At 44.0% G+C, this 25,293-nt stretch overlaps 1 protein-coding gene across 2 annotated transcripts in view; it reads left to right on the top strand.

Moving 5' to 3' along the window:
- The window catches only part of kcnh2b (potassium voltage-gated channel, subfamily H (eag-related), member 2b), a 580,789-nt gene that overhangs the window by 281,886 nt on the left and 273,610 nt on the right, over positions 1-25,293 (top strand). For both annotated transcript variants that reach the window (XM_039753827.1, XM_039753828.1), the window contains one exon: positions 1,886-2,100. In XM_039753827.1, coding sequence (XP_039609761.1) covers positions 1,886-2,100 — 215 coding nt within the window. The remainder of the gene's footprint in view (positions 1-1,885; positions 2,101-25,293) is intronic.

Raw genomic sequence — 25,293 nt, 5'->3', positions numbered from 1 at the left:
GAATACTTGGTGAGAAACCCACCCTGGCACAGGGCAAACACAGCCCTCTCTACACAGCAAGTGACCCGGGCAAGATCTGAACCAGCTGTGACCACCAATGATGAACAGGCTGCTAGGAGAAAAACCAAAGTGTCATGTATGGAATAACGGGGTTATTAGACTGAAGGAAGTTAAAAGAAACATCCAAGTGTAAAGTAGTGCAGGAGTTATGTAGAAACTACATGTTTTGTGTATTTACATGTACTGTATGCTTCTTACCCCATCATGTACTTTGTAGTGGTGGCAGAGAAAAAAAGTTTTAATCTCTTGTGCTCATACAAAATGGAGACAAAAATGTTTATAGAAGCTAATAGGGACCAATGTGCTGTACAGTGGCAAGCATCCTCCGAAAAAGAAATTCACATGATTTGCATAATCCACATGTCACTTATCCAGGCGTATGCTCCAAACATGCAAAACACATGCATTTTTTGGAGGAAGATAAATGTGAAAGGCACTATATAATAGATGGATAGATTTAGATATATATATAAGAAAGGCACTGTATAATAGATAGTTAGATAGTAAGGCGCTATATGATAAGATAGATAAGAAAGGCACTATATAACAGATATCTTGATAGATAAGAAAGGCACTATATAATAGATAGATGACAAACGTGAAAGGCACTATATAACAGACTAACCAACTCCCATAATCAGGCCGATTTTTTAATGATTTTTAAGCACAGGGAGAAAATTAACATTTGAAAAATCGGTAATGTAATAAATCAGCAAGAAAAGCAACATTGTAACAATGCACGGAACGAAGCAACACACAATCATCCGTGACTGAAAACTGGCGGACCGCCATCGCTCATGTGCCCACCTCCAACTCGTCACTTGAGTCGTTGTCGTCTTTGCACAGTCCAGATGCACCAGTGACTCACGTTGACTTTCCGTGTTCCTGCAGGAGCATCTAAGAACACGCATGTGTGTCGTGGATGGGAATTGCTGTATGTAGCGTGTAAAACAGTTTGCTATGGTGCACGCGGTCGTGCGTCGTAACCGAAAACTCGGTAGTAATTAGCTGCTTGATATGGTGGTCATCTCTTGAAATGACCTCACCAGCCCAGCACACCACACTGACCATCACAGACTTGTAGAAGATCTGGAGGATGTCACTCCTCTCCGTTAAAGGCATGCAGTCGTTACTTCTGGAATAATCCGTGTATGTCATAAAGACTCATTGGATGGCCTTTTCGAACAGACCTGTCCCCCTACTCATTTGTTGGTCAAGAGTCCAGTCTTCAATTAGAAGAGACATGAGATTAAAAATTATTCATGGTTACCACTAGAAAGTACATGGGGTACATAAAATACCCTGTTTGGGTGGAGGATTCCTTTATTTGATTTGGTATCATCGGGTTTCTGTTGCTCCTTCTTAAACAGTGTCACAGCTGCTGTCCCAAGAGCGTCATCCAGCTTCATTCATTCCGCTATAAACTCAGCCTCTGACATCTTGGACAAGTAAATGCACCAAGAGAGCAAGTAGTGTAAAAATCCCCTGTTGGATTAAAACAAAGACCCCCTTGTTTCTCATTCACACAAAAATGTGCAAGATCCTCTGAAAGATTGGTCACCATTGAGATCTCCCTGATAACGAGTGTTTTTAAGTAATTCAAAAGTGTGAAATTGTGTGCCTTCATGCCTAAAACCCCTTCTTCATGATGTCATAATCTGGCCTTAAATCTGATTGGTTGAAACTGAGGGAACATCCCGGTTCTGCGGTTCTTCAGGAGCAACAGAAACCCGAAGATATGAGCTCCACCATCAATAACTCTTTGTCTGCCAGTGGGTTACTGGTTTCTCCATACTGCTACTAATGTTTCTGGTGGTCTTAACAGGAGCGATGAACCACGTGAAGACGACTCTGCTGAACTCGACTTCCGACTCTGACCTCATCCGCTACCGGACTATCAGCAAGATCCCTCAGATCACGTTGAACTTTGTGGATTTCAAGGCTGATCCCTTCATCCCTTCCCCTGCGAATGATAAGGAGATCATAGCCCCCTGTAAGCTCAAGGATCGGACACACAATGTCACTGAGAAGGTCACACAGGTAAGTGGCACCCCAGGGTGGGGCACATATTCCTTATTTTTTTTTGCCTGTTCCTACCAGCCGGATGGACTGTTCTTTTATCCTTGATCCTTGTCATTGTTGGGCTGATTATTGCAGCCGTTTCTTGACGTTGGTTTCAGTGCTCTCTCTTTTTCTTCTTCTTAAGCTGTGTTGAGATCAGAGGAATTCTACCAGGAAATGACAATAAAGAAGGGGGAAAAAAAACGGAAAATTATACAGATGAGTTGGAGAGACCCTGTTTGTTTTCTTTGCTATATTTTGTTTGACAGGCAAGGGTTGTTTTCAGCACGTATTATTACGGTTTTCATATCTAACACAGACGTGGGGGTCTTTTTCAAATTCACAAAAGCCCCTTCTGTTGCCATTGAGTTACTCTCTTCAATAAAAGGGGCCGGTGGTCTGCCTAACAAAGCTGCATTTCCTTGCCATTTGAGGTACTCATGTAAGAGGTCAATTTTTTGAACGTGTTTCATTCCCGTAAAGATGAACTGCTGTCCATTACTTGTGTGATGCTGCGGACTTAACGTGCTTCTTGTGCAAGCGGAAGGAGAATGTCAAGTGGTGCTGAGTTAGCCATAGTGCTGGTGGCGGTTCTCCCATTTTTTTTTTTTTACAGATAGAAAAGTGAGTGGTTTTTCCTAACGTCCGTATCATGGTATCTCTCTCTCTCTCTCTCTCTCTCTCTCTATATATATATATATATATATATATATATATATATATATATATATATACTATATATATATATGTATACAGTATATATATATATATATATAATATACTAGCCATGTGCGCCCAACTGCGCTATGCGTGTTAAAGTTGTCTATGACGGGCTCCCTGTTTAAACGCGGGTGCCAGTCGTGAACTGGGCCCTTCGTCGCACAGCATTATGATTTTTTATAAGGGAAACAAAATTACAAAGGAAAACCCTTGGACATTGATTTGATAGGAACGGCCTACTCAGAATCACTGTCCGAATCGTAATTATGTGGTGGTGTAGGAGCATTTCTGCTTCTGTCTGTTCACAGTCCGTCTCGTTTTCACAACGCTGTCGTTTCCTCTCACGATGTCTTCTCAACCTTTCTCCAATCTTGCAGGTTGCTTTGTGGCAATCCAAAGAGTAAGGCAGTATACACGGAGCAATGGTTATAAAAGGGGGACACATAGGTATCCAGGCTCTTTAAAGCATAAATAGGGATCACTTCACTGACGTGTGAGCAAGCCACGGTACAACTTTGAGACGCTCAGCACTCACTGGCTACAACGTACCAATAATAATTTCCGGAACGTGCTGCTATGCTGTCATTCATTTTACCCACTGTCTTTCTTTCATTCATATGTTACGTAGGCACGTACCTTTTATCTTCGGCAATCTCATTCTCTAACCAGGCCTCAGGAGCTAACCAGCGTAACACTGTCCACCACCCCTTTCGTTATTCTGGCACATTGTTGACATCCGTGAGTAACAACAACGTACTAAACTGGAAGGTGGTCTACACATGCATAGAATTCACGGACAAACAAAGATCAAGATCTAAATGAAGATCTCTTTAGTTAATTTAAAGCACAACAATTTGTTTAGTTTGAATGTCTGTGTTTTGAGGAGTGACTGGAGTACTACAGTCTTCAGTAGTATAAGCCTGGAGGAGATTCTTAATGCAATGCCTATGTTTTAGCTGTCTCTCTACTGCCACCTAGTGCTTCTTCTTCTAATTCATTCGCGGACAAACAACAATCAAGATCCAAATGAAGATTACATATAGAGATATAAAATCCAACGTCTGTCCGCTTTTCACGAGAGAACTACTACACGGATTTAGATCGGGTTTTTCTCCATAATTTGCTTGAACATTCTGGTTGATTTTGTGACTTCTCTCATCGCGTTAAGTATCATAGTTTGCTTGCTGTTCTGGTTTACTTGTGCAAATCCGAGAGAGAAGCAGCAGGCCGAGGGGAGGGGGAAGTGTGATGTCGGGAGTGGGGAGCCAGGCAGGGCTTATTCACGTGAATCCGTGACACAGTGGACCGAGTGGCGGGGCCTTCCTCACTCATGCGCCAGCCTCGGGGCGTGTACCTTACCTCCACTTAGCTAGCAAACGAGAGAACTGCACTGCACTGAGTAATTCTTCAGATTTAGTTGACGCCTCCTCGAGTTCACGAATGTAGTAAAACTGCTAGGGAGTCTTTGGGTTGTTTTTCGTCCCAAAGAACACACACAGCTAGTCTCTATGATATTTGAATTTACAGGTAGTCTCCATATATATAAAATTCAACATCTGTCTGTCTGCTTTTCAAGAGAGAACAACTTAACGAATTTAGATCGGGTTTTTTTCTATAATTTGCTTGAACATTCCAGTTGAATCCATCTCATTGCGCTAAGTATCAGAGTTCACTTGCAGTACCAATTTATTCACCCTAATCTGAGACAGAGGCTGCGGGCTGAGTGATGTCAAGAGTGGGGCCCTCCTCACTCACCCACCAGCCTCTGCTCGAGTCGGTCTACCTCTGGCCACATTTTGAACCGTATCTTAACTCCACTTAGCCAGCGATACCTGTTTTTTTATTGATTTTTAAAGTTTGTCCTGTTTCACTACTACACGGACGGAGCTGAGGGGCACAGTAAGTAACTAATAATTCTGATGGTCTTGCTATATACACTGCATTTATAAAGGGCAGCACAGGGAAACGGGGGGGGGGATTTTCGATTCAATCATTAATCAGTGTATAGTGCGTAAATTCAAGTTTTAGATTGGCAGATTCATTTTATGATAAGACAGAGTTTGAACGAGCGAGCAAATGGAATGAAATGAGTGAATGACCAAGCAAGCCAGCCAGCGAGTGGAGAAACGAACAAATGAGCAAGCAAACAAGCAAACTAACTTAACTAACTAACAAACTAACTCATGAACTAACGATCCTACTTTCTTGCCAAATTTCCCGCTGGGGACAAAGTAAGTTAAGTAAATAAGATTGTTAGTCCATGAGTTAGTTTAGTAATTAAATTAGTTTGCTCGTTCATTCGTTTGAGAATGACATAGTATGTTTTTTACAGAAATTCTCATGAACACTCAGTCATTAACACTTATGACAAAGTAAGTTAAGTAAATAGGATCGTTAGTTTAATAATTAAGTTAGTTTGCTCGTTTGCTTGCTCGTTCATTCGTTCGAGAATGACAAAGTACGTTTTTTACAGAAACACTCCTTTTTATTTCATTAATGGTTGCAGGATGTGTGCGGCACATTTGTCCCCACAGAAAAAAAAAAATCACAAACCGTGAGATCTAGGAGGCCATGGAATGTCACCGTTCACCTTCCAGACAGGACACGATCATGACGTCCTAAGTGGTAATGACGCCGAAATTCCCTTTGCGCAGCAGTCACACTATCGCCAGTCTTATAAAAGGCTTTCACAGCGAACGTTTGTGACACATCACTCCACTGCTCCATTATAATTAATGGAAAGGGGTTCAAAACGAGGCCTCTAACAACTAGTGATGCCCCAGGGTCGCCAACACCTAGTTCCAAAATTTCCCGTTTCCCTGCGCCACCCCGTATATACTTTTCAGACTAAAAGTTATTTAACAAATTACAAACTTGTTGATGTCATCATTTATGTAGACTGCCTTTTATCCACTGAAATGCCAGTTAATGTTCGACTGCTTACTGCTTACTGTCTGATGCCAACGCCGCAGCTGCCAAGCAAACACAGCACAAGACACGGCTTCTTCTTGTCATTCCTTTCTGTTTGCATTGACCCTCCATCAAAAGGGGTCTAGCTGCAGACCTTCCTGGCCTCTTCGATTGAAGACATCCATTGAGCAGCCAACTAAATTGCATATTTATGTCACATGATTCCTGCTCTGGAAGCTCCCAGAAGGGTTTGGCATCACGACAGCGCCAGTGGCAGTCCTACTATGTATGTGACTCACCCTCTCCGAGACACGTGTCCTCAATAATGAGGACTGATGGAGATCATTGATGTTAGGTAGAATGCCTAGAAGGGGCTGGGTGGTCTCGTGGCCTTGGAACCCCTGCAGATTTTTTTTTTTCTCCAGCTGTCTGGAGTTTTTTTTTTTGTTTTTCTTGTCCTGCCTGGCCATCGCACTTTACTTTTATTCTATGTGAATTAGTTTTGCCTAATTTTATTTTTATATTTTGTCTTTTTTCTTTCTTCATCTTGTACTACTTATTTGTATGAAAACGTGCTATAGAAATAAATGTTGTTGTTGTCGTGACTACGATAATCCGCATACCGCCCTAATCCTAATCATAGAGAAAATCCGGACGAAGAAGGTGTGTGGCCCCTTATACAAAATTCTACACACATGTATGCATGTATATTATTATTTATTTCTAGCAATTGCATATTACATTGATACATTTAGGTACTGTAAGTATGTGCAGGTATAAATGTAATAATAAAGTAATATATTTATAATAGTAAAAGACGTTTATAATAGCATATATTGTCTGCTGAACAAAGGTGCTTTCCTGGTCTTTTTCCTGGCGAAACTCTGAATTACATAATCAAAATGAATCCGTTTTGCTAGATCAGATTCAATACTGAGTCTTTCCAAATCTGCTAGTCGCACTTGTGGCACAGTGAATCTTAGAAATTTTTTTTTGCCAGCTTTAGCTTGCTGAATGAGAGCTCTGCAGAGGCGAAAGTGGCAGGAATTGTCAACAGAATGCGCAGACCGATGCATATATTTGGAAAAAGTCCTTCCAGTTTGTACTTTTTCAAGCAATTCAGCAGTTCCAATGGGCGTAAACTGTTGAACCCTGCTAAGTACCCACGTGGCTTTTTAATTCTGAAACTAAACAGACTTGCAAAATTTAAAAAAATACAATAGAAATTACATGAATTACAGTAAATAAATAAATGTTCAAATTATAATAAAAATTATGGGACGTGTTGGGCTTCATAGGCCCTGGAGTGATGTACCGGCTGCACCCCCCTCTCCTCGGGCCTGACGTTACAGCACACACACGTGGCCACAATGCTATAATAAACAGTATACACTCATACGGATGTTGACTAAATGAGTGAGGCACGCCGACTGAGAATGAGCATGGGAGATGATTACCCACAATCCCACGGTGAGAGAGAGAAGAACCATCGGCTCAGTTGTGATCACGTGACACTCAGCAGACAAAGCGTATACGTACTACTCGTATTGCAAGACCTCGCTCGTTTATCAAGTTAAAATGTATTTAAAATTTTAGCTTGTCTTGCATAACACTCGCAGGCCGAGTTACTCGCAATCCAAGGTTTTACTGTAATGAAAACTCCCCGCTCGCACTTCTGTAACACGTGTGCTGCCCTGCTGTGCTGCACTCCACTTGCCTGGGCTTAGTGGCAATCAAAACGCTCTGATACATGCATAAGCTGGGGGGATGTCGTCCTGGTAGTTTTGCGCACGGTTAAATGGTTATTCGCACAGGGGGCTGTGGGGGGGCCTCTAGCATAACACAGAATACGAGAAAGACGTCATCAAGGCTGAGCTGCATTAAGAATGAACACGCTGTTCTGGAATGGACCGAGTCGTCTGGTAATGAGCAGATTTAGTGTGAGGAGTGCAAAGCGAGTACAACATCTGTCTGCGATGTCACACCACGCAGGCTCATCATATAAGCATCTATCACAGTGGGATGAGTGTGGACATCTGTCACCGGGAGATGATCGGCCCTATAAGTTCAACGCCGAATTCAAGGAGCAGACCCCACACGGCTGAAATGTAACAAGTCGGATCAGAATCGAGTAGACTGAAAACTGGGACGCCATGATGACATGTCAGCTCGGCTGAGGCAGATCAAGGATGAACTTGGCATGAGGGCGAGTCCCGACTTTGAATCACTCGAGACAATAAAAATGTTTTGTCCTGCTGCAGTCTTGTCCACTCTCGGCCTTCTTTGTGTCTTTTGAGACGCAATTCATGACGACCGTCAGATCAGGCGTGTGGTGTTCCCCCCCTCCTTGGAGTATCGCTTCCGGACAGTCCTAGCGGATGCAGTATCGCCACCCGCAGCCTTGGTTTTCCCCCTTGGAGTCGCGGTGGAGCCATGTCGGTTCCTTCAACTTCCCGTGGTGACATTTCACAAACCCCACGTGACCCATTGAGTAGAATGGTGAGTCGAGACTCTGAGCGACTCAAAACCCGGTCCACTTTCAGTTGTGACTGCAATAAGTTTCATGTCACTGTGCTCTGTACAAAAAATGATTTTATAAATCCATTCACATGTAAAGGCCAGGCCAGAGTTAGCACACAGGGGCTCTCAGCATTTAGAACTGCTGGGCCCAAGCATAGGACAAGATAGACAAAGACAGCTGGAGGAATGTATAGTCAGCCTAAAGACCGGTGTGTACTATTTTATCCTCTGTTAACAGTCAGCACAAAATCTTCTTTCCTTGTTTGGAAATGGACTATTTACCTAAGTAAGGGCCTGCACGTGGAGAAGACAGTATAAAAAGACTTGGACGGCATCCAGACACCTCGAAGCCGACAGATGGACGGACGGGTGATATCGTCATCCGTCCTGAAAAGCCTTCCAGCGCAGCAACGAAAAATGGCAGACTGTATAGATCACGATCCCACCGTGGTATTGTCTTGCTATAGGTTTCCCGTCTGTAATGCCTTATAAATCGTCAGTAAAGAAAGCCAAGTTATTTTCTCTTACGTGATTTGTACTGCCGTAACATTATGGGAGGGTTATCTCCTTTTAATATCATATCTAAATAGTTTCCGGTTACTTAAAATGCCGCAATTACAAAAGAACTTATTCCAACTAGGGAGCTATCGCCCCTAAAAGGAACAGCGACCCATAACTTAAGGAACTATGCCGGTGGGCATAAAACCCCCCCGGAGAATCATAGGTGGAGTGGTGGCTCGGAGGCTAGGGATCTGCACTGGCAATCAGAAGGTTGCCGGTTCGAATCCCGTAAATGCCTGCTCTGTTGGGCCCTTAAGCAAGGCCCTTAACCTGAAATTGCTGAGCGCTTTGAGTAGTGAGACAAGCGCTATATAAATGCAAAGAATCATTATTATTATATGTTGTTCCTAAGCTATGCCTTTGGGTGTAAACCCCCCCAAGAGAAGCAAACGGTCAAAGTAGGCATAAAAGTTAAGCATAGTGGGCTTAACTCTTTCAAGGCTGAATAATTTTTGCAGGCAACTCACTTTTCTTAAAAGCACACAAAGCAAAGATTTCACATGTAAATCAACGTAATCAGCGTTGCTGTGGCGCCTGTTCAGGGTCTCTGCTGGCTCTGTAGGGGCAGCTCAATAGCGGGCTGGCTGCCTGGCCTGGCTTTGAGTGGCAGTGCAACGCAATCTGTCATTGTAAGTGGCGCTCCTCCCAGGAGAACGTCGCCGTAGGGCAGGGGTGCCCAACTCCAGTCCTGGTGGGCCGCAATGGCTGCAGGTTTTCATTCTAACTAGTGACCTTAATTCTTAATTAGTGACCTGTTTTTGCTGCTAATTAACTTCTTTTGAATTGACTTGTCCTTGAAGACTCAGACCCCTCTATTGTTTCTTTTTCTTTGATTAGCCGGCAAACAATAATGAGATACAAAATTAGCCAAAACAACTGGTGTCCATCATAAGGTGAAGGTCTCAGAAGTGCTGATCTGCTCTTAGAAAAGATCTGCAATTTCAGAAATGTCTGCTAATGCGCCACGAGAGCAGCAACAAGCCATGGAATTAAAGAACGAGTTTAATTAACGGCAAGACTCGGTGCTTAATGAAGCAACTGGTTGGAGTTTGAGGCCCTGACTAAGTTGGTCTTCTTTTGGCTCGTTCACTTCACATTTCACTTGTGTTTGGGTGCCATTTAAGGAAAGAAATGAAGCAGTTCAGGGGAACGACGGAAGAAATTCAGGGAAACAAATCAATTGAAATGAATTCAAAAGAAGTTAATTAGCAGCAAAAGCAGGTCACTAATTAAGAAAAGGGTTAGAATGAAAAGCTGCAGCCACTGCGGCCCACCAGGACTGGAGTTGGGCACCCCTGTCGTAGGCGCATCGGCTACACAAGCGAGTTCAGTGCCACAGTCAGCTGAAGCCGGTCCCTCACTTTCGTTCAAATCAGAGTCTGATTTGGCGATAAAATGAAAAATGTCTTCCACGGAGTATTTTGCTTTGTGCATTCGTTTTGGCTCTCCCGCTAGACATCGATGTCATTTTAGAGGTTGTTTCCTCTTCGCTACTCACACAACAACAACATTTATTTCTATAGCACATTTTCATACAAACTATGTAGCTCAAAGTGTTTTACATGATGAAGAAAAGAGAAAAAAGACAAGTAAATAATTAAAATTAGGGAATACTAATTAACATAGAATTAAAGTAAGGTCCAATGGCCAGGTAGGACAGAAAAAACAAAAAAAAAAACTCCAGACGGCTGAAGAAAAAATAAAATCTGCAGGGGTTCAGAGGGCACGAGACCACCTAGCCCCCTCTAGGCATTCTACTCACATAAATGGCCTCAATCAGTCCTCATGGTATTCAGGGTTCACAAGGAAGAATTTGATGATGACGGTCATGTGGACTTCTGGCCTTTAATCCATCACTGTAGGGACATCACGGTGCTTTGATTAGGTGGTGGTGGAGCAGATCAACACCACAGAAAACCGGAAAAAGAACAGAAGAGAAAGTAGGGGTTAGTATGGATTTTGGAGCCACCATGAACAGTAATGATAATTAATTGAATATACAGAGCATCAGGATTTAACTATGTTAAAGCCATGTTAAAGTAATGTGTTTTTAGCAGTTTTTTAAAGTTCTCCACCGTATCAGCCTGGCGAATTTCTATCGTTCGGCTATTCCAGATTTTAGGTGCATAACAGCAGAAGGCCGCCTCACCACTCACTTCTTTTAAGTTTGACTCTTGGAATTCTAAGTGGATTCTTATTTAAAGATCTAAGGGTACGATTTGGAGAGTAAGGCGTCAGACATTCTGAAATATAGGATGGAGCAGATTATTGAAGGCTTTGTAAACCATAAGCAGTATTTTAAAGTCAATTCTGAATGACACAGGTAACCAATGTGGTGACATCAAAACTGCGGTGATGTGCTCGGATTTTCGATTCCGAGTTAAGATTCCAGCAGCTGCATTCTTCACTCGTTGCAACCGCACACATGTGCAGTTTATCGAGGCCAAACCAACGAAGCTAACTTTCCTTCTAGCAAAGAGAGTCGAACTAAAACAAAACGGCGAGTTTTATGGCTGATTACCATCCGACACCCCTGAATTTTGACCAATGTCGACATCCGCCCTGAAAGAGTTAATATTTCACCTCACAAGTAGCCCGGTGGGTAGTGCTGCTGCCCCTTGGATTTAATGTCTTGGGTTGAAATCCCACAACAGCCTTTTGTCTGTGTGGTGTCTGCATGTTCTCCCCATGTACAATACAACATAACACAACTGATTGTTGTAGAGCCCAAAATCACACAAGGAGTGTCATAATGGGCTTGAACAGGCCCTGCTTTTACTGACAGAACCCCCCAAACCACCCCACCGCTAATTGACTCTTTAAGACGACAAGAAAAAATGTCAGTGTGGCTTTCCTCCCGCGTCCCCTAAAGCCATGTCCGTTATGTTTATTGGCATTTCCAAACTGGCAAATGTGTCAAGTGCTGCGGGTGTGCCCGGGAGAGGACCTCCTGTCTAAGGGGGGCTTTCTTACCTCGTGCCCGGTGCAGCCAAGGGTAGGCTGTGGATTACATTACACGTGAGAATGTTTTTGTGACTTTGCATCAGATTTTGAGCTCCTGAGAGTTTCCTTTAGTGAAAGATTTCAAGAATTGCAATGCTACATGTTGTGCCCAGGTGGCAGCATTGTTCTGTCACGACCTGTGGGAAGCATTTGAATATTTATGTGGCTAATATTATAGGATGTTTCATTGAAATATTGATAGGTTGTGCCATTTCCATATATTATGCAGCCATTCGTCTAATATCAAATTCATTTCAGGGCTGAAGGTGCCAGAAGCCTGTCCGGGCAGCACTGGACCCCCATACACTTCCCCTTGGCCATATCAATAGTAGCTATGGACTAGATTATCATTTTTATGCAGATGATGCACAACTCTATTTCAATGTTAAAAGTGAAACTTCATCAGAGCTTTCTCAGCTCACAACTTGCCTCAATGAAATTAAAACCTGGATGGAGCAGAACTCTTTAAAATGAAGCTGCAACAAAACTGCAAATTGGCACTAAAGTACAACTTCAGAAAGTGAGCTCCTCTTCAGTCATCTCATCAGACCTTCTTCTAATGCAAGGAATCTCGTGTCCTTTTCCTATTCCGCCCACATAAACCACCAGCTTTCTTACTTCCACCTCTGTGATGAAACTTAACATCTCTTGGATGTGCTGGGCCACATGATCAGAGATCATCGGGTGTTTTGGGTGTTTCGACATCAGGCACCCTCTCCCCACCGAGGCTGATCAGACCTCCCCCAAGCTTGTGTCCCGGCCAAATTCACCCACGGATCCGCCATCTTGAGCCAAAGCCACCCCGTCTTCCTTCAATTGCAAGTCTTCTCTTTGCCTTCCCAGTTAGGCCCAGGATTGTAAATGCTTTACAGAGTTAACGCCCTGCAGCCAACCTCCGTGGGTTCACTCCACGTACTCCGACCCTCTCCTTTGGCACACATCTGCAAGGTCCTGATACTTGTAGTGACTTCTCTCTTTGGGTGTTGTCCGTATGCTATTCCCACGGCACTGTCAGTTCTAGCGTAATCGGTCACCCGGTGGACTCTGAAACGATAAGCATGTCTGGCCGCAGGTGTGATGATGTTATCGAGGCTTCCTGCCCAAGACCACTTCCATATGCCAGTCATTGGCAGAATCAAGGAGACTGACTTTCAATCCAAGCTTCTCTCTCCGACTCTCAGGAAGGCAATGGTGGCCATCACAGTATTTAATGGCTGTCAGCAAATATTGCCTTTAGGACCTGATCATGGTGCTGACAATGGTTGCCGTCTCTAAAGGCTTTTGCGCAGCCGCTGGGAAGGTGGTTCACTCTTATTTCATACATGGGGGTTTGCTGGACCGGGTAGGGTAGGATGTTGCAGACAGCTGGTGCCATGACCTTTATCTGGTGGTGGTCAGTGTGCCAGATATTAGCCCACGTGGTCTCTCTCTGTGGTGCTCCTGCCTATCTCTGGTGTTCGCTCATTCCTCTCCTTTTCTATGTAACTCCCTACTCCTCTTCAAATCGTCTATCACAGCTCTGGTTTATTCAAAACTCTCCTTCAAGGGTCCTAACAAAGACCAGCAACAGTGAGCACTTAACAGCATCCTGCTGTGCCTTCACTGGCTTCCTGTGTCTTACAGGATCAAGTATAAAATTCTATTCATAACTTACAAAGCTTTAAATGGCCTGCCACCGCACTACATCAGGGACCTTCTCCATGTTCGCCCACTAAGGTCCTCTAATTTTGGCCATCTTGGTGTGATCCTGTGGCAGATGGATGGGGACCCTGCCCAGCCCGGATGCCTCTTCATTGGAAGGACAAGGGGAGAGAAGTTATTCAGGGCATTCCCCCCCCCCGAGCACTAGGTGGCAGAATTTCTGGAGGGCACCATGGGAGTTGGAGTCTGGTGAAGCGCAGTTGGGTTCCGTGGGCGTCGCCAGGGGGTGCCATAAGTACTGCTGAGACCCTTTGTTGCAGCACTTCCACCACACATGGAGGAAGGTCACTGGACACCTCGAACACTTCCTGGTGTGCCATAAAAAGAGCCAGCTGCCACTACTACTCTGGGAGCCGGAGTCGGGAGGAGGAGGACAAAGCTTGCCAGGAGGATTGGAGGTGGAAGGAGCGAGAGAGAGATGAGGAAGAAGAAGAAGAGAACTGTGCTATGGTGCTGTGTTTGTGCTTTGAACTGTGCTGTACAGGTGGGAATTGGGGGAAGATGATTCCCACGAGGATAAAAAGATAAAACATGCGTGCTGAACTTGTGCCTGCGTCTGTCTGTGGCAGGGTTTGGATGGCAGGAACGCCCTCTAGTGGCCACAGCCCACACTAACTAATCTGCACTCTATGGGTGACCGGACCTTCAGCTGTATCGCACCCAGAGTTTGGGCTACTGGAGCCCTCCAGGACCGGAGTTGGGGACCCCTGGACTAGATCATACTGTATTTAGCGGTTTCATAGCAAAGGGGATGAATGCATATGCACTTATAACTTTACATGTCTTATTTAAATAAACTGTAAGAAAGAGACAAAACCAAGAAAAACGTTTGGGGTGTCCACCCCGTATACTTGAAAAAAGAGCAAAATTGGAGTATTCTCAACCGGCCGAGTCCGCAAGTGAACTGGAAACAACCGAAAATATGGTGGGTTTATATAGGGGAGCCAGGAAAGGGCGTACTTTGAGGGTCAAAGCCGGAAGTGAGGTCAGATGGGATTTCCTTCTTAAGGTCTGCAGAGAAGAAGCAGAAAAGGTGTGTTACTGTGCATAGCCATCCATTTCAATTTTATATCCTAAAACAGGATAAGCACCAGGAGGGGTTGCGGGGGGTGAATACTTTCACAAGGTAGTGTATTTCTCGTAGAGCCCAAATTGCTACAAGGAATGCCTCAATGGGCTTTGACAGGTGTCAGACACGTGCGATTTGAGAGGCAGCTAGAGGGCTTAAATAATAGTAGTACCACTCCAGACCAGGGGGTGGCGAGCTGCACTAACTTCTTAACTGACTTTCTGTCTCTGTCCTCTGCAGACCTTCTCAGGGTAATCTTACTAGGTGCTGGCACTATTGATGATGTCACTTCCGGTACCAGCGCCATCGATGACATCACTTCTGGTCTCAATGCCATCACTTCTGGTTTCCAGGGCTATGGATGATATCACTTCCGGTCTCAATGACATCACTTCCATCTCAGTAACATCACTTCCTGTCATGGCCTGTGACCATCTTGTCAAACCAAAATCAGTTGCTGAACACAACTCATAAAATAACTAACCTTTTGCAGCCAGGGTATAATATATGGGTGGCTGCCCCAAACCTTTTTTTGATGTACCCGTGTCTGTCTTATCACACAGGTACTGTTTTTTTTTGATTTTCTAAGAGGTTAAGACCCCCATAAAAAGAAGGAAGAAATCTTGAGTCGGGCAATTAAGAGAGGAGACCCCTTTCCAGGTAAGGCTGGGTGTGCAAGAATGCAAGAAAAGGTTCAACCACTCGCTTAATACAGAACTATCACATATAAGGGTACAGATTGGTTCAAAGACATCAAAAACAAAGCAGAAAGTAATTAATATTAATGAAAATCAATAATATCTGTTCATCAGTTGATCGGAGAAACACAGCCAGAGAATAGAAATGGAGTCGAGCAAACCAGACACAGTCAAATATTTAACAGTATTTTAGTACAAATATGCGTGTTTGGGACATTGTGAGCGTGTATCTGAATGACTTGACTTTTCAGTTATGTGACACAAGTAACGTGAGATTTTTTTTGTGGGATATCTTAATATTGTTTGCTGTTGTCCAAAGTTGGTTACTATAGATGCCTATTCTTCATTCTACATGAGAACAAAACATTTTCTCAAACATTGCTACAAAATAATGTGGTGTGACCAGTAGGGGGCGATGCAGCACCCCTAACACAACCACATCGACACAAGTCCCAGTTCAATAAAAGAAGGGTTTGTTATTCAATATACCTTACAAAAATGTTTTCCAGTACGTTATGCAACCACCCATCTTTCTCTTCTCTCTCTCTTTCTCGTATTCCTCCACTCCTTCCTTTACCTATCAAGTGGGCTTACTTTATCTTAGAGGAGTACTTCCAGTGTTAGGGCATAGATTAGTGAAAGCACTTCTGGGTCGAGTGGAAACTCCCGAAAAGAGTAATCATAAACCCCACAGCACCCTCTGGTGGCACCCCCCCCAATATGAATGCCCCATGGGACTACAATTCCCAGCATGCCTTGTAGGTGTTGCCATGGATGCCACCACCTAACTTATCGAGTTAGCACACTGATCTCCCGGCTGGGTATTAATTCCTCGATCCATCCCTGCTGGGATGCCAGCGTACCCAGTTTCAAAACAGGCATTTTCTGCCATCTTCCTAGCTAAAGGCAAGGAACAATCCTGCCTTTCTTTTTGTGTTTCCGATTGCTAAAGAATCTTGCTGCCCATCTGCACCATCCTTTAGACTGGGGACAGTAACATCAAAAAAAAAAAAAGAAGAATGATTTTTGAATGGCCTCTTCTTTTAAATGCAAGACGTTACAGATGCCCCTCATCTGGACTTTCTTTAAATTAAGTAAAGGACATCCCTCGCTAATGAGTTAATTAACTTTCGGCTTCTCGATGAAAACCTTGACGACTTGGATGTTTGCTTTTCTGCCTTTCCTCAGGTTCACTCCCTCAATTGACCTCCTGCCTGTCATGGCCGTGGTTTCTGCTGGTGTGTTTACGACCTCTGGAGACTGATGAATAAATACAAAATATTCCGGCTAATAGGGCAGGCGCTGTTTTGAAACGTTGCTGGAGTTTGTGTCGTGTCAAACGGTTTATTTAACAAATGAGCCAATTAAGTCAACCAGAGCAGAACCATGCAGGGCAAAATTTGGGACTGATTCTTTTTTTTTCCTGTTGCTTTTAATCTTGGTGTAGTCTCTTTAATTTTTGATAACTTTTTGGCATTGCTTTTTTTCTTATGGTATTCCTAAACCCTCTAATTCACAGTCTTGAGGGTCAGAGCCCATCTCACCAGCACTGGATACAAAGCAGTACCCAGTAATCTGTGGGCAGGGGTGCCAGTGCATTGGGAGTCCCCCTTCAAACACCCACCCACCCACACATATGCACACTTGCACATTTTAAACATGAGGGTCAGGTTACATCTTTAGTCATGTAGGGTGACGTGCCAGGGCACTGGACATATTGCCACCCACTGGGATTTGAGGGAATTTCTACTAAATATTGTGTCACGCATGAAGGCCTCAGCTAAGCACACGTTCAGGCCCAGCCAGGACTTGGATGGCAGGCCATCTAGGAAAAGCTTGAAGTGCTGCTGGAAGAGGTGTTGGTGAGGCCAGCAGGGGGCGCCTACCCTGTGGTCTGAATGTGGACCCCAATGCCCCAGTGCGATGACAGGGACACGGTGCTATAAAAATGACACCATCAAGATTTAAAACCAAGGGTCCGGACTCTCTGTGCTCCTAAAAGATCCCTGGGCATCCATTTGTAAAGAGTAGAATCAACACAAGAAACACGCACTTGATCAACGCCGCAGCACGATGCTACTCGACAAACTAATTAACAAGACTGTAATACCCAGCAGCATAGTCACTGCACTGGGCCATTACAAAGGACAACATCAACACGATGGTCGAATTCATCCCGTACTCGATGGAGCACATCGGGTGTCACTGTACTCAGGGCTCTTCCAATGCGATCTCAGAGATCATCCGGCGTTGTTGGGAGTGGTGACACTTAAAAAAAACCATTAGCGTAACACAAAAAAAAAAGTCACACAACAAGAGATCTGGTGATCTTGGGGCCCAGAAGTGGAGAAGCCAAATCGTGGGCTCCTTTACGGCCAGCCCAGCGATGAGGAGGGAGCTCGTTGTTGAGAAACGCTCGAACGTTCCAGTGCCACTCCATCCTGCTGTGACATTCAGAAACTCTCCGACCCCCTCTTGCAGTTGATATGCGATTGTTTCTTAGGTTGAAAAAATATGGCACTTTGAAATCGGGGAAATCTTGTTTGAATCACCCAGTATACACATTGTTCTAGGCCTATGTATTTTCTGTATGATATCCGATAAACAGGGCCGTCTTGACAGCGTCATAGATCCCCGGGCAAAGTAGGGAGCTGGGGTCCCTGTTTTGATAGCAAAACAAGAAAAAACATAGGCATCAGAAACATGCTCCTGTGACCCCCCCGACCAGTGCCCATACGTCAAGACGGCTAAATCACACAGTATGTAAAACTCAATTGAGTTCTGATGCAGGATTTCTTAGATAATACAATACCATTTATTTTTATATAGCTCATAATTACACAAGAAGTGCCGCAAGGGGCTTTAACAGACTTTTGACAGCCCCCCCCCCAGCCTTGACTGTCTAAGAAGGCATAAAACAAACCCTTGTAGGGGGAAAAAATGGAAGAAGCCTCGGGAAAGGCAGTTCAAAGAGAGACCCCTTTGCAGGTAGGTTGGGGCGTGCAGTGGGTGTCAAAAAGAAGGAGGCAAATACAATTCGACTGAATCAGCCCGCAATCTCGGAGTTCTCTTTGACTCTAGCGTGTCAATTAAAGCGCATATTACAAAGTTGTCCAAATCAGGTTTCTTCCATCGTAAAAATATTGGGAAATTAAGGAGCTTTCTAAATAAACAGGATTCTGAGAAATTAATCCATGCATTTATTTCTAGTAGGATTGACTACTGCACTGCGGCGTTCACTGGATGTTCAAACTGTTCTCTATACAGCCTCCAGTTAATCCAAAATGCTGCTGCAAGAATTATTACAAGAACAAGAAAATACGAACACATAACTCCAGTTCTTAAATCCTTACATTGGCTCCCGGTTAAGTTTAGGGCAGATTTCAAAATCCTCCTTTTAACATATAAAGCATTAAATGGCGAGGTCCGGCTTACTTGTCTGAACTTATCATGACTTACAAACCTGAGCGCACATTAAGATCTCAAGATGCCGGTCTGCTTCTGATTCCAAGAATTAATAAAATAACAGTGGGTGGTCAAGCTTTTAGTTACAGGGCCCCTAAACTGTAGAGTGGTCTGCCTGCTACTATAAGGTCTCCGCTTTCAAATCCTGGCTGAAGACTCACTACTTCGGTTTAGCACACCCTGACTAGAGCTGCTGATTAACTGTACAGACTGCATCTCTGTTCGTAGTTATTAGCACAAAAACATGAGTAACATGATAGTTAGAAGTTGTTACTAACCCTCACCTATCCTGTTTCTCTTCTCGGTACTCAAATGTGGCACTTGGTGCCACGGCCTACCTGCCAAGTTGTTTTGCCTGCCTAAGTTAAAGTCATCTCTGATGGAGGATCGCAGGAAACGTCGGGTCGATGGGTCCTTTCATTAGAGTGGCTGTCTCAGCTGTGGACTGGCCAATAGAGGGAGACAGCTTGATGGCTGAGGTCTCCAGGACTCTAAACAAATCCAAATCATATTATGGGATATCCTCCATCCATCCATCCATTATCCAACCCGCTATATCCTAACTACAGGGTCATAGGGGTCTGCTGGAGCCAACGGCAGGCAATACAGAGTGCAAGGCAGGAAACAAACACTGGGTTGGGCGCCAGCCCACCGCAGGGTATGGGATATCATCTACTGTTAAATTCTGCTCCATACTTGTAATATTTTTATTTTTATACTGTATTGAGGATTACTTGTGTTCTGTTCTGTGTATTGTACTGTATTGTATTTTCCCCGTTCTTTTTGGCACCCACTGTATACACCTGGAAAGGGGTCTCTCTTTGAACTGCCTTTCCAGAGGTTTCTTCCATTTTTTCCCTACAAGGGTTTGTTTTTTGTCGTCTTATAGAGTCAAGGCTGGGGGGCTGTTAAAGCCCCTTGTGGCACTTCTTGTGTGATTTTGGGCCATACAAAAATAAATTGTATTGTATTGTATTGTATTGTATTGTACAGAACACAAGCCATCCTCAATACAATCCGATATTATTACAAGTACAGAGCAGAAGTCAGCAGGAGATGATATCATGTAATATGATCAACAACTAGTAATGAAAATGAGAAACACAGCAGGCACTTTGATAAACAGGTCCCCTGCAGACCCTTTTGACAGCACGCTGACCTTTATAGTCACATTTGATACTGGAAAAAAATTACCCCAAAAAAACCCCCAATCCATTAGTCCATTGCTCATGAAAGATGTGGTGAGAAGAAGAGTTTTCAGTACAAAACAGAAAGCATCAGAAACGTGGTGGCCCCCCTCAGCTCCTGGGACCCCCAGCCAGTGCCCATATGTTAAGACGGCCCTGTTTATTAATCACACGGTGTGTAAAAAATCTGTGAAAGTAACGGGATTCACAGAATCTTAAGATTGAGTTCTGACGCTTCACGTTCTGTGATTCTCGATATTTTCTACGAGTAAAGTGAGATTAATGGTTTTGGTGTTTACCCATTAATGTTTATTCAGGGACGGCTGAATACATATGTAAGATTAATACATAACAGCTTGAGTCTGCTGGACATCTTACCTTGTTAAAAAGCGAATGTCTCTGTCTGAGCCTACAAAACGGTGAGACCCTTCATTGTGAAGACCCTTCATTTGTTGATCTCCTCTCTGACAGACGTGCCAGGTCGAGAACTGCTGGATCTGAAGCTGAATTGTAGTCGTCGTGATCCTCGAGGATTTTATGATCCTTCTCCTCACCCTGTGTGTCATCCTCCGTCTGTCGCTTTCTCTTCTCACAAACTCCCGGTCTTGAAAGCGGAATGGAGAAATCGTTCCACTCAAACAACACAGGGACAACTCTCTTCTTCAACAGTCGTCGCACCGTCTCAGACACTGGCTTGCGAAAATCCTCTTTTGTTGAAATGCCGGCTACAACCCCGGGTACAGGGACTAATCGTAATGCTCTGTCTCCGGATAGCGATGATCCATTTAGATTGGGTTTCTACATCGGCGGGAAAAGTTTTGTATGAAAACTGAGTACCTTCACTGGAAGCTCAACAGTAAAGTTACACAAAACCGTTCAGCTTTAGAGCTCTCTGTACACCGGAACTTAAACTTCTTTTTCACGGACATTCTCGACACTAAACGAAAATCACAACTGCAGCATGGACATCGGGAAGTGACTGAGCCTGCATGAGATTTCACCGGAAGTGTGTCAGCACTACCCTGTGCATGCGGCCCATTTGTACTTTCAACAGAGTGTAATTACAGACCGCAGTGCCTATGAGGTGTCACAATAATAACACGAAAAGAGTCACAAAAAGGTTTGGGGTAGCCGCCCCGTATATTGAAGTGGGTTGCAAACCAGGCAAAGCAACGCATTTCACTGACTTCAAAAAGGAACTGACACATAGGTGGAAAATGGCGGTTCTAAAGTGAGGCAGAGGAAATTAGGTCGTCAGGAGGCGGGGCTGGAAGTGAGGTCATTAGGGTCAGAACTGGGAGTGCCGTCGTCAGGCCCAGAATCAGAAATGGCACAGTCGGGACCAGAACCAGAAGTGCCATCGTTGGGCCCGGAACCAGAAATGATGTTGTCGGGCCCAGAACTGGAAATGATGTCGTCGGACCAGGAACCTGGAAATTATGTCACTGGGTCCAGAACAGGAAGTGCTGTCATCAGGCCCAGAACCAGAAATTATGTCGTCGGGCCCAGAACTGGAAGTGCCATCGTCAGGGCCAAGAACCGGAAGTGGCGTCATCTTTAGCTGCCTCCCATGCGCACGTGTGTGACAGAGGTCAGTCACGAAACGCCCATTGCATTACACTGTGGTTAAGGTTAGGGTTGTGGGAGGGTTGTGTGACTCTTAAGGGCGTTTGGTAACCGACGTCGTGGGTGTTACTGACCTACCTCATAGGTACTACAGGCTGCGGTCAGACCCCGTCTCCCATTTGTACTTTCCAATAAGTTGTGATCTGCAGCCCGCAGGGTTTCTCAGATAATACAATACAATACAATACAATTTATTTGTTATATAGCCCAAAATCACACAAGAAGAGCCGCAATAGGCGTTAACAGGCCCTGTCTCTTGACAGCACCCCAGCTGTCAAAACTCCCAAAAAACTGTTGTAGGGAAACAGAGAGAGACCCCTTTCTAGGTAGGTTGGGCATATAGTGGGAGTCAAAAAAAATAAAGGAGGGTCAATACAATCAATACACAGAACAGAACACAAGTAACCCTCTATCTACTCTCAATATATAAAATCCTAAGCCTAAAAGTGCAACGGTTTTATGTCACGCCGTTTTTTGTCACACTTTAAATCGGGCTTATTTTAAAACCTACATATATATGTTTGGTATCATTCTCTTCAGAATGTATCAAACTTTAATGAGATGTTGTTAGATTTTCAGATTCTTATTCCGTTTTTCTGCAGTGGGCTGGTGCCCTGCCCAGGGTTTGTTTCCTGCCTTGCGTCCTGTGTTGGCTGGGATTGCCTTCAGCAGACCCCCGTGACCCTGTAGTTAGGATATAGCGGAGCAGGTTGGATAATGGATGGATGGATATTCCGTTTTTAAATTATAAACTAAAAAATATGAAGAACTCACGTTCCACGAGACAAGACTTTGTGCCAAGAGATTTAACCACACCCGGGGCTGGAAATAAAAGACAAAGAGTAGGACAGCTGCTGTACAGGCTTTTAAATGTTCGATGCGCCTTGTGAGATGCCAATCATGTGGCATGGCAGCAGCAGCAAGTCAGCAGCTGATCGAGCAAAGAAGGAGGTAAAAAGAAAACTGTATTTGCTTCCCATTGTATGGTTTCGGAGGAGAGACCACGTCTCCTTGGGGTGCATTCAGCCTCCCTCTTCACAACATGAGAGGCAGACTGGCTGCAACTAGGGGTTGGGCACCGAAGGCGCCAGGGGGGCTATAAAAGTGCAATAGAAATATTACAAGTACAGAGCAGAATTTAGCAGGAGATGATATCATGTAATACGATCAATGACTAGGAATGGAAATGAGAAACACAGCAGGCACTTCAATAAACAGGTCCCCTATAGATCCTTTTACCAGCCCGCTGACCTTTATAGTCAGATTTAATATTTGGGAAAAAATTTGGAAAAATAATCTATTAGTCCATTGCCCATGAAAAATGTGTTGAGAAGAAGAGTTTTCAGTACTCAGCATAAAAGAAAAGAAGCTGCCCCCAAAGAGGTCTCCTGTTGGGTTGAAACCATCTCTCTTTATTTTATTTTATTTTTTAATTAATGGGCTTATTAATGAAGAACAAAGAGCCCTTTCCACAGAATGGATCTGCTTGCAGATTTTTTCCGTCCCCCTCACTTGCCGCACTTTCCTAATTTGCATTGCCGGCTTTCCGGCCGCGGCTCATTGCGCTGTGCCACTCTGAGTGATGGCTTCACCAAGCCACCCGTCGTCATCACAGGATTTATGGAAACTCCCACTTGATCTTGAGCACGGATGGCGTCACGAGCCCCTCCCTTCGCCTCTCTCCAGCCGTGGCCCAGATTTACTGATATTACACCATTAATCATGGCAAGCAGACAAGAGATGAGACTCAAGTGCCTTTTGGACTAATTGAATTCTTTCTGAGATTAGACAGATTGAATCCGGGTGGATTTCATTAGGCCGTATCAGCTTTTTCATAAACTTCTTGCTTCACAGATTGTAACGTCCGGTACACTTGATTTTTTTTTTTTATTATTTAATTTTTTTTTTTTAAACTTGGGGGATTTGGAAAAGTACAAACAAAATATGGGCTTCTAGTTTGATTTTTTTTCTGTGAAAGATACACCTGAGCTGCATTTGTCAAACCTGTCTGATCTTTGACCAGCATGTTTTAATATTGGATATACAAAGTGGCAGCCATATGTCGCACATGTAGCAATTAAAAATAGCACACTCGTGGATGTCAGATCCTTAATTATTTTTTTTTTATCATTAAAATTCTTAAAATAAGAAAGAGTAGTGGAAGGCTCGGTTAAGATGTGAGGTGATGATTAGTGAGCAGCAGTGTGGTTTCATGCCTGGAAAGAGCACCACAGATGTGATGTTTGCTCTGAGGATGTTGATGGAGAAGTTTAGAGAAGGCCAGAAGGAGTTATAGTGCATCTTTGTGGACCTCGAGAAAGCATATGACAGGGTGCCTCGAGAGGAGCTGTGGTATTATATGAGGAAGTTGGGAGTGGCAGAGAAGTACATGAGAGTTGTACTGGATATGTACAAGGGAAGTGTGACAGTGGTGAGGTCTGCGGTAGGAGTGACGGAGGTGGGATTACATCAGGGATCGGCTTTGAGCCCTTTCTTATTTGCAATGGTGATGGACAGGATGACAGACGAGATTAGACAGGAGTCCCCTTGGACTATGATGTTTGCTGATGACATTGTGATCTGTAGCGAGAGTAGGGAGCAGGTTGAGGAGACCCTGGAGAGGTGGAGATATGAGGAGGAGAGGAATGAAGTTCAGTAGGAACAAGACAGAATACATGTGTGCAAATGAAAGGGAAGTCAGTGGAATGGTGAGGATGAAAGGAGTAGAGCTGGCGAAGGTGGATGAGTTTAAATACTTTGGGATCAACAGTACAGAGTAATGGGGATTGTGGAAGAGAAGTGAAGAAGAGAGTGCAGGCAGGGTGGAGTGGGTGGAGAAGAGTTTCAGGAGTGATTTGTGACAGACGGGTATCAGCAAGAGTGAAAGGGAAGGTCTACAGGACGGTAGTGAGACCAGCTATATTATATAGGCTGGAGACGGTGGCACTGACCAGAAAGCAGGAGACAGAGCTGGAGGTGGCAGAGTTAAAGATGCTAAGATTTGCATTGAGTGTGACGACAATGGAGAAGATTAGAAATGAGGACATTAGAGGGTCAGCTCAGGTTGGATGGTTGAGTGGCAAAGTCAGAGAGGCGAGATTGTGTTGGTTTGGACATGTACAGAGGAGAGATGCTGAGTATATTGGGAGAAGGATGTTCAGGATAGAGCTGACAAGCAAGAGGAAGGCCTAAGAGAAGGTTTATGGTTGTGGTGAGAGAAGACATGCATGTGATGGGTGTGACAGAGCAAGATGGAGAGGACAGAAAGAGATGGAAGAAGATGATCCGCTGTGGCAACCCCTAAAACAGCTTTTCTCAACCTTTAAGTATTTGCGACCTGAGTTTTCATAACACTTCTAATCGCGCCCCCTAACGTTTTTTCGAAAGGAGCCCACTAATACCAATTTGTTCTTTTTTAATTAATGATATATCATAGATGCACATTTTATTATACCTACTTAACTTTTATCGACATTTATCTAACTCTGTATTTATTTTTCTAGTATCAGAACGTACAGTAGTTTAAGTTAATTTGTTTTGGTTTCAATAGATGTATTTTTCATATTTTCGATTCTTGTTTTCTTTTTTGCACATCTTCCCACCCCCCTTTTTGTTACTTCGCGCCCCCCTAGGGGGGCCCCCCACAGTTTGAGAACCACTGCCCTAACAGGAGCAGCCAAAAGAAGAAGAAGATTTTGTATTGTAGAGTGGC

The sequence above is a fragment of the Polypterus senegalus genome, chromosome 5, assembly GCF_016835505.1.
Source record: "Polypterus senegalus isolate Bchr_013 chromosome 5, ASM1683550v1, whole genome shotgun sequence".
NCBI classification, from domain to species: Eukaryota; Metazoa; Chordata; class Cladistia; order Polypteriformes; family Polypteridae; genus Polypterus; species Polypterus senegalus.
Note: the sequence above shows the minus strand (reverse complement) of the source record. Positions and strands in the feature narration are given on the sequence as shown.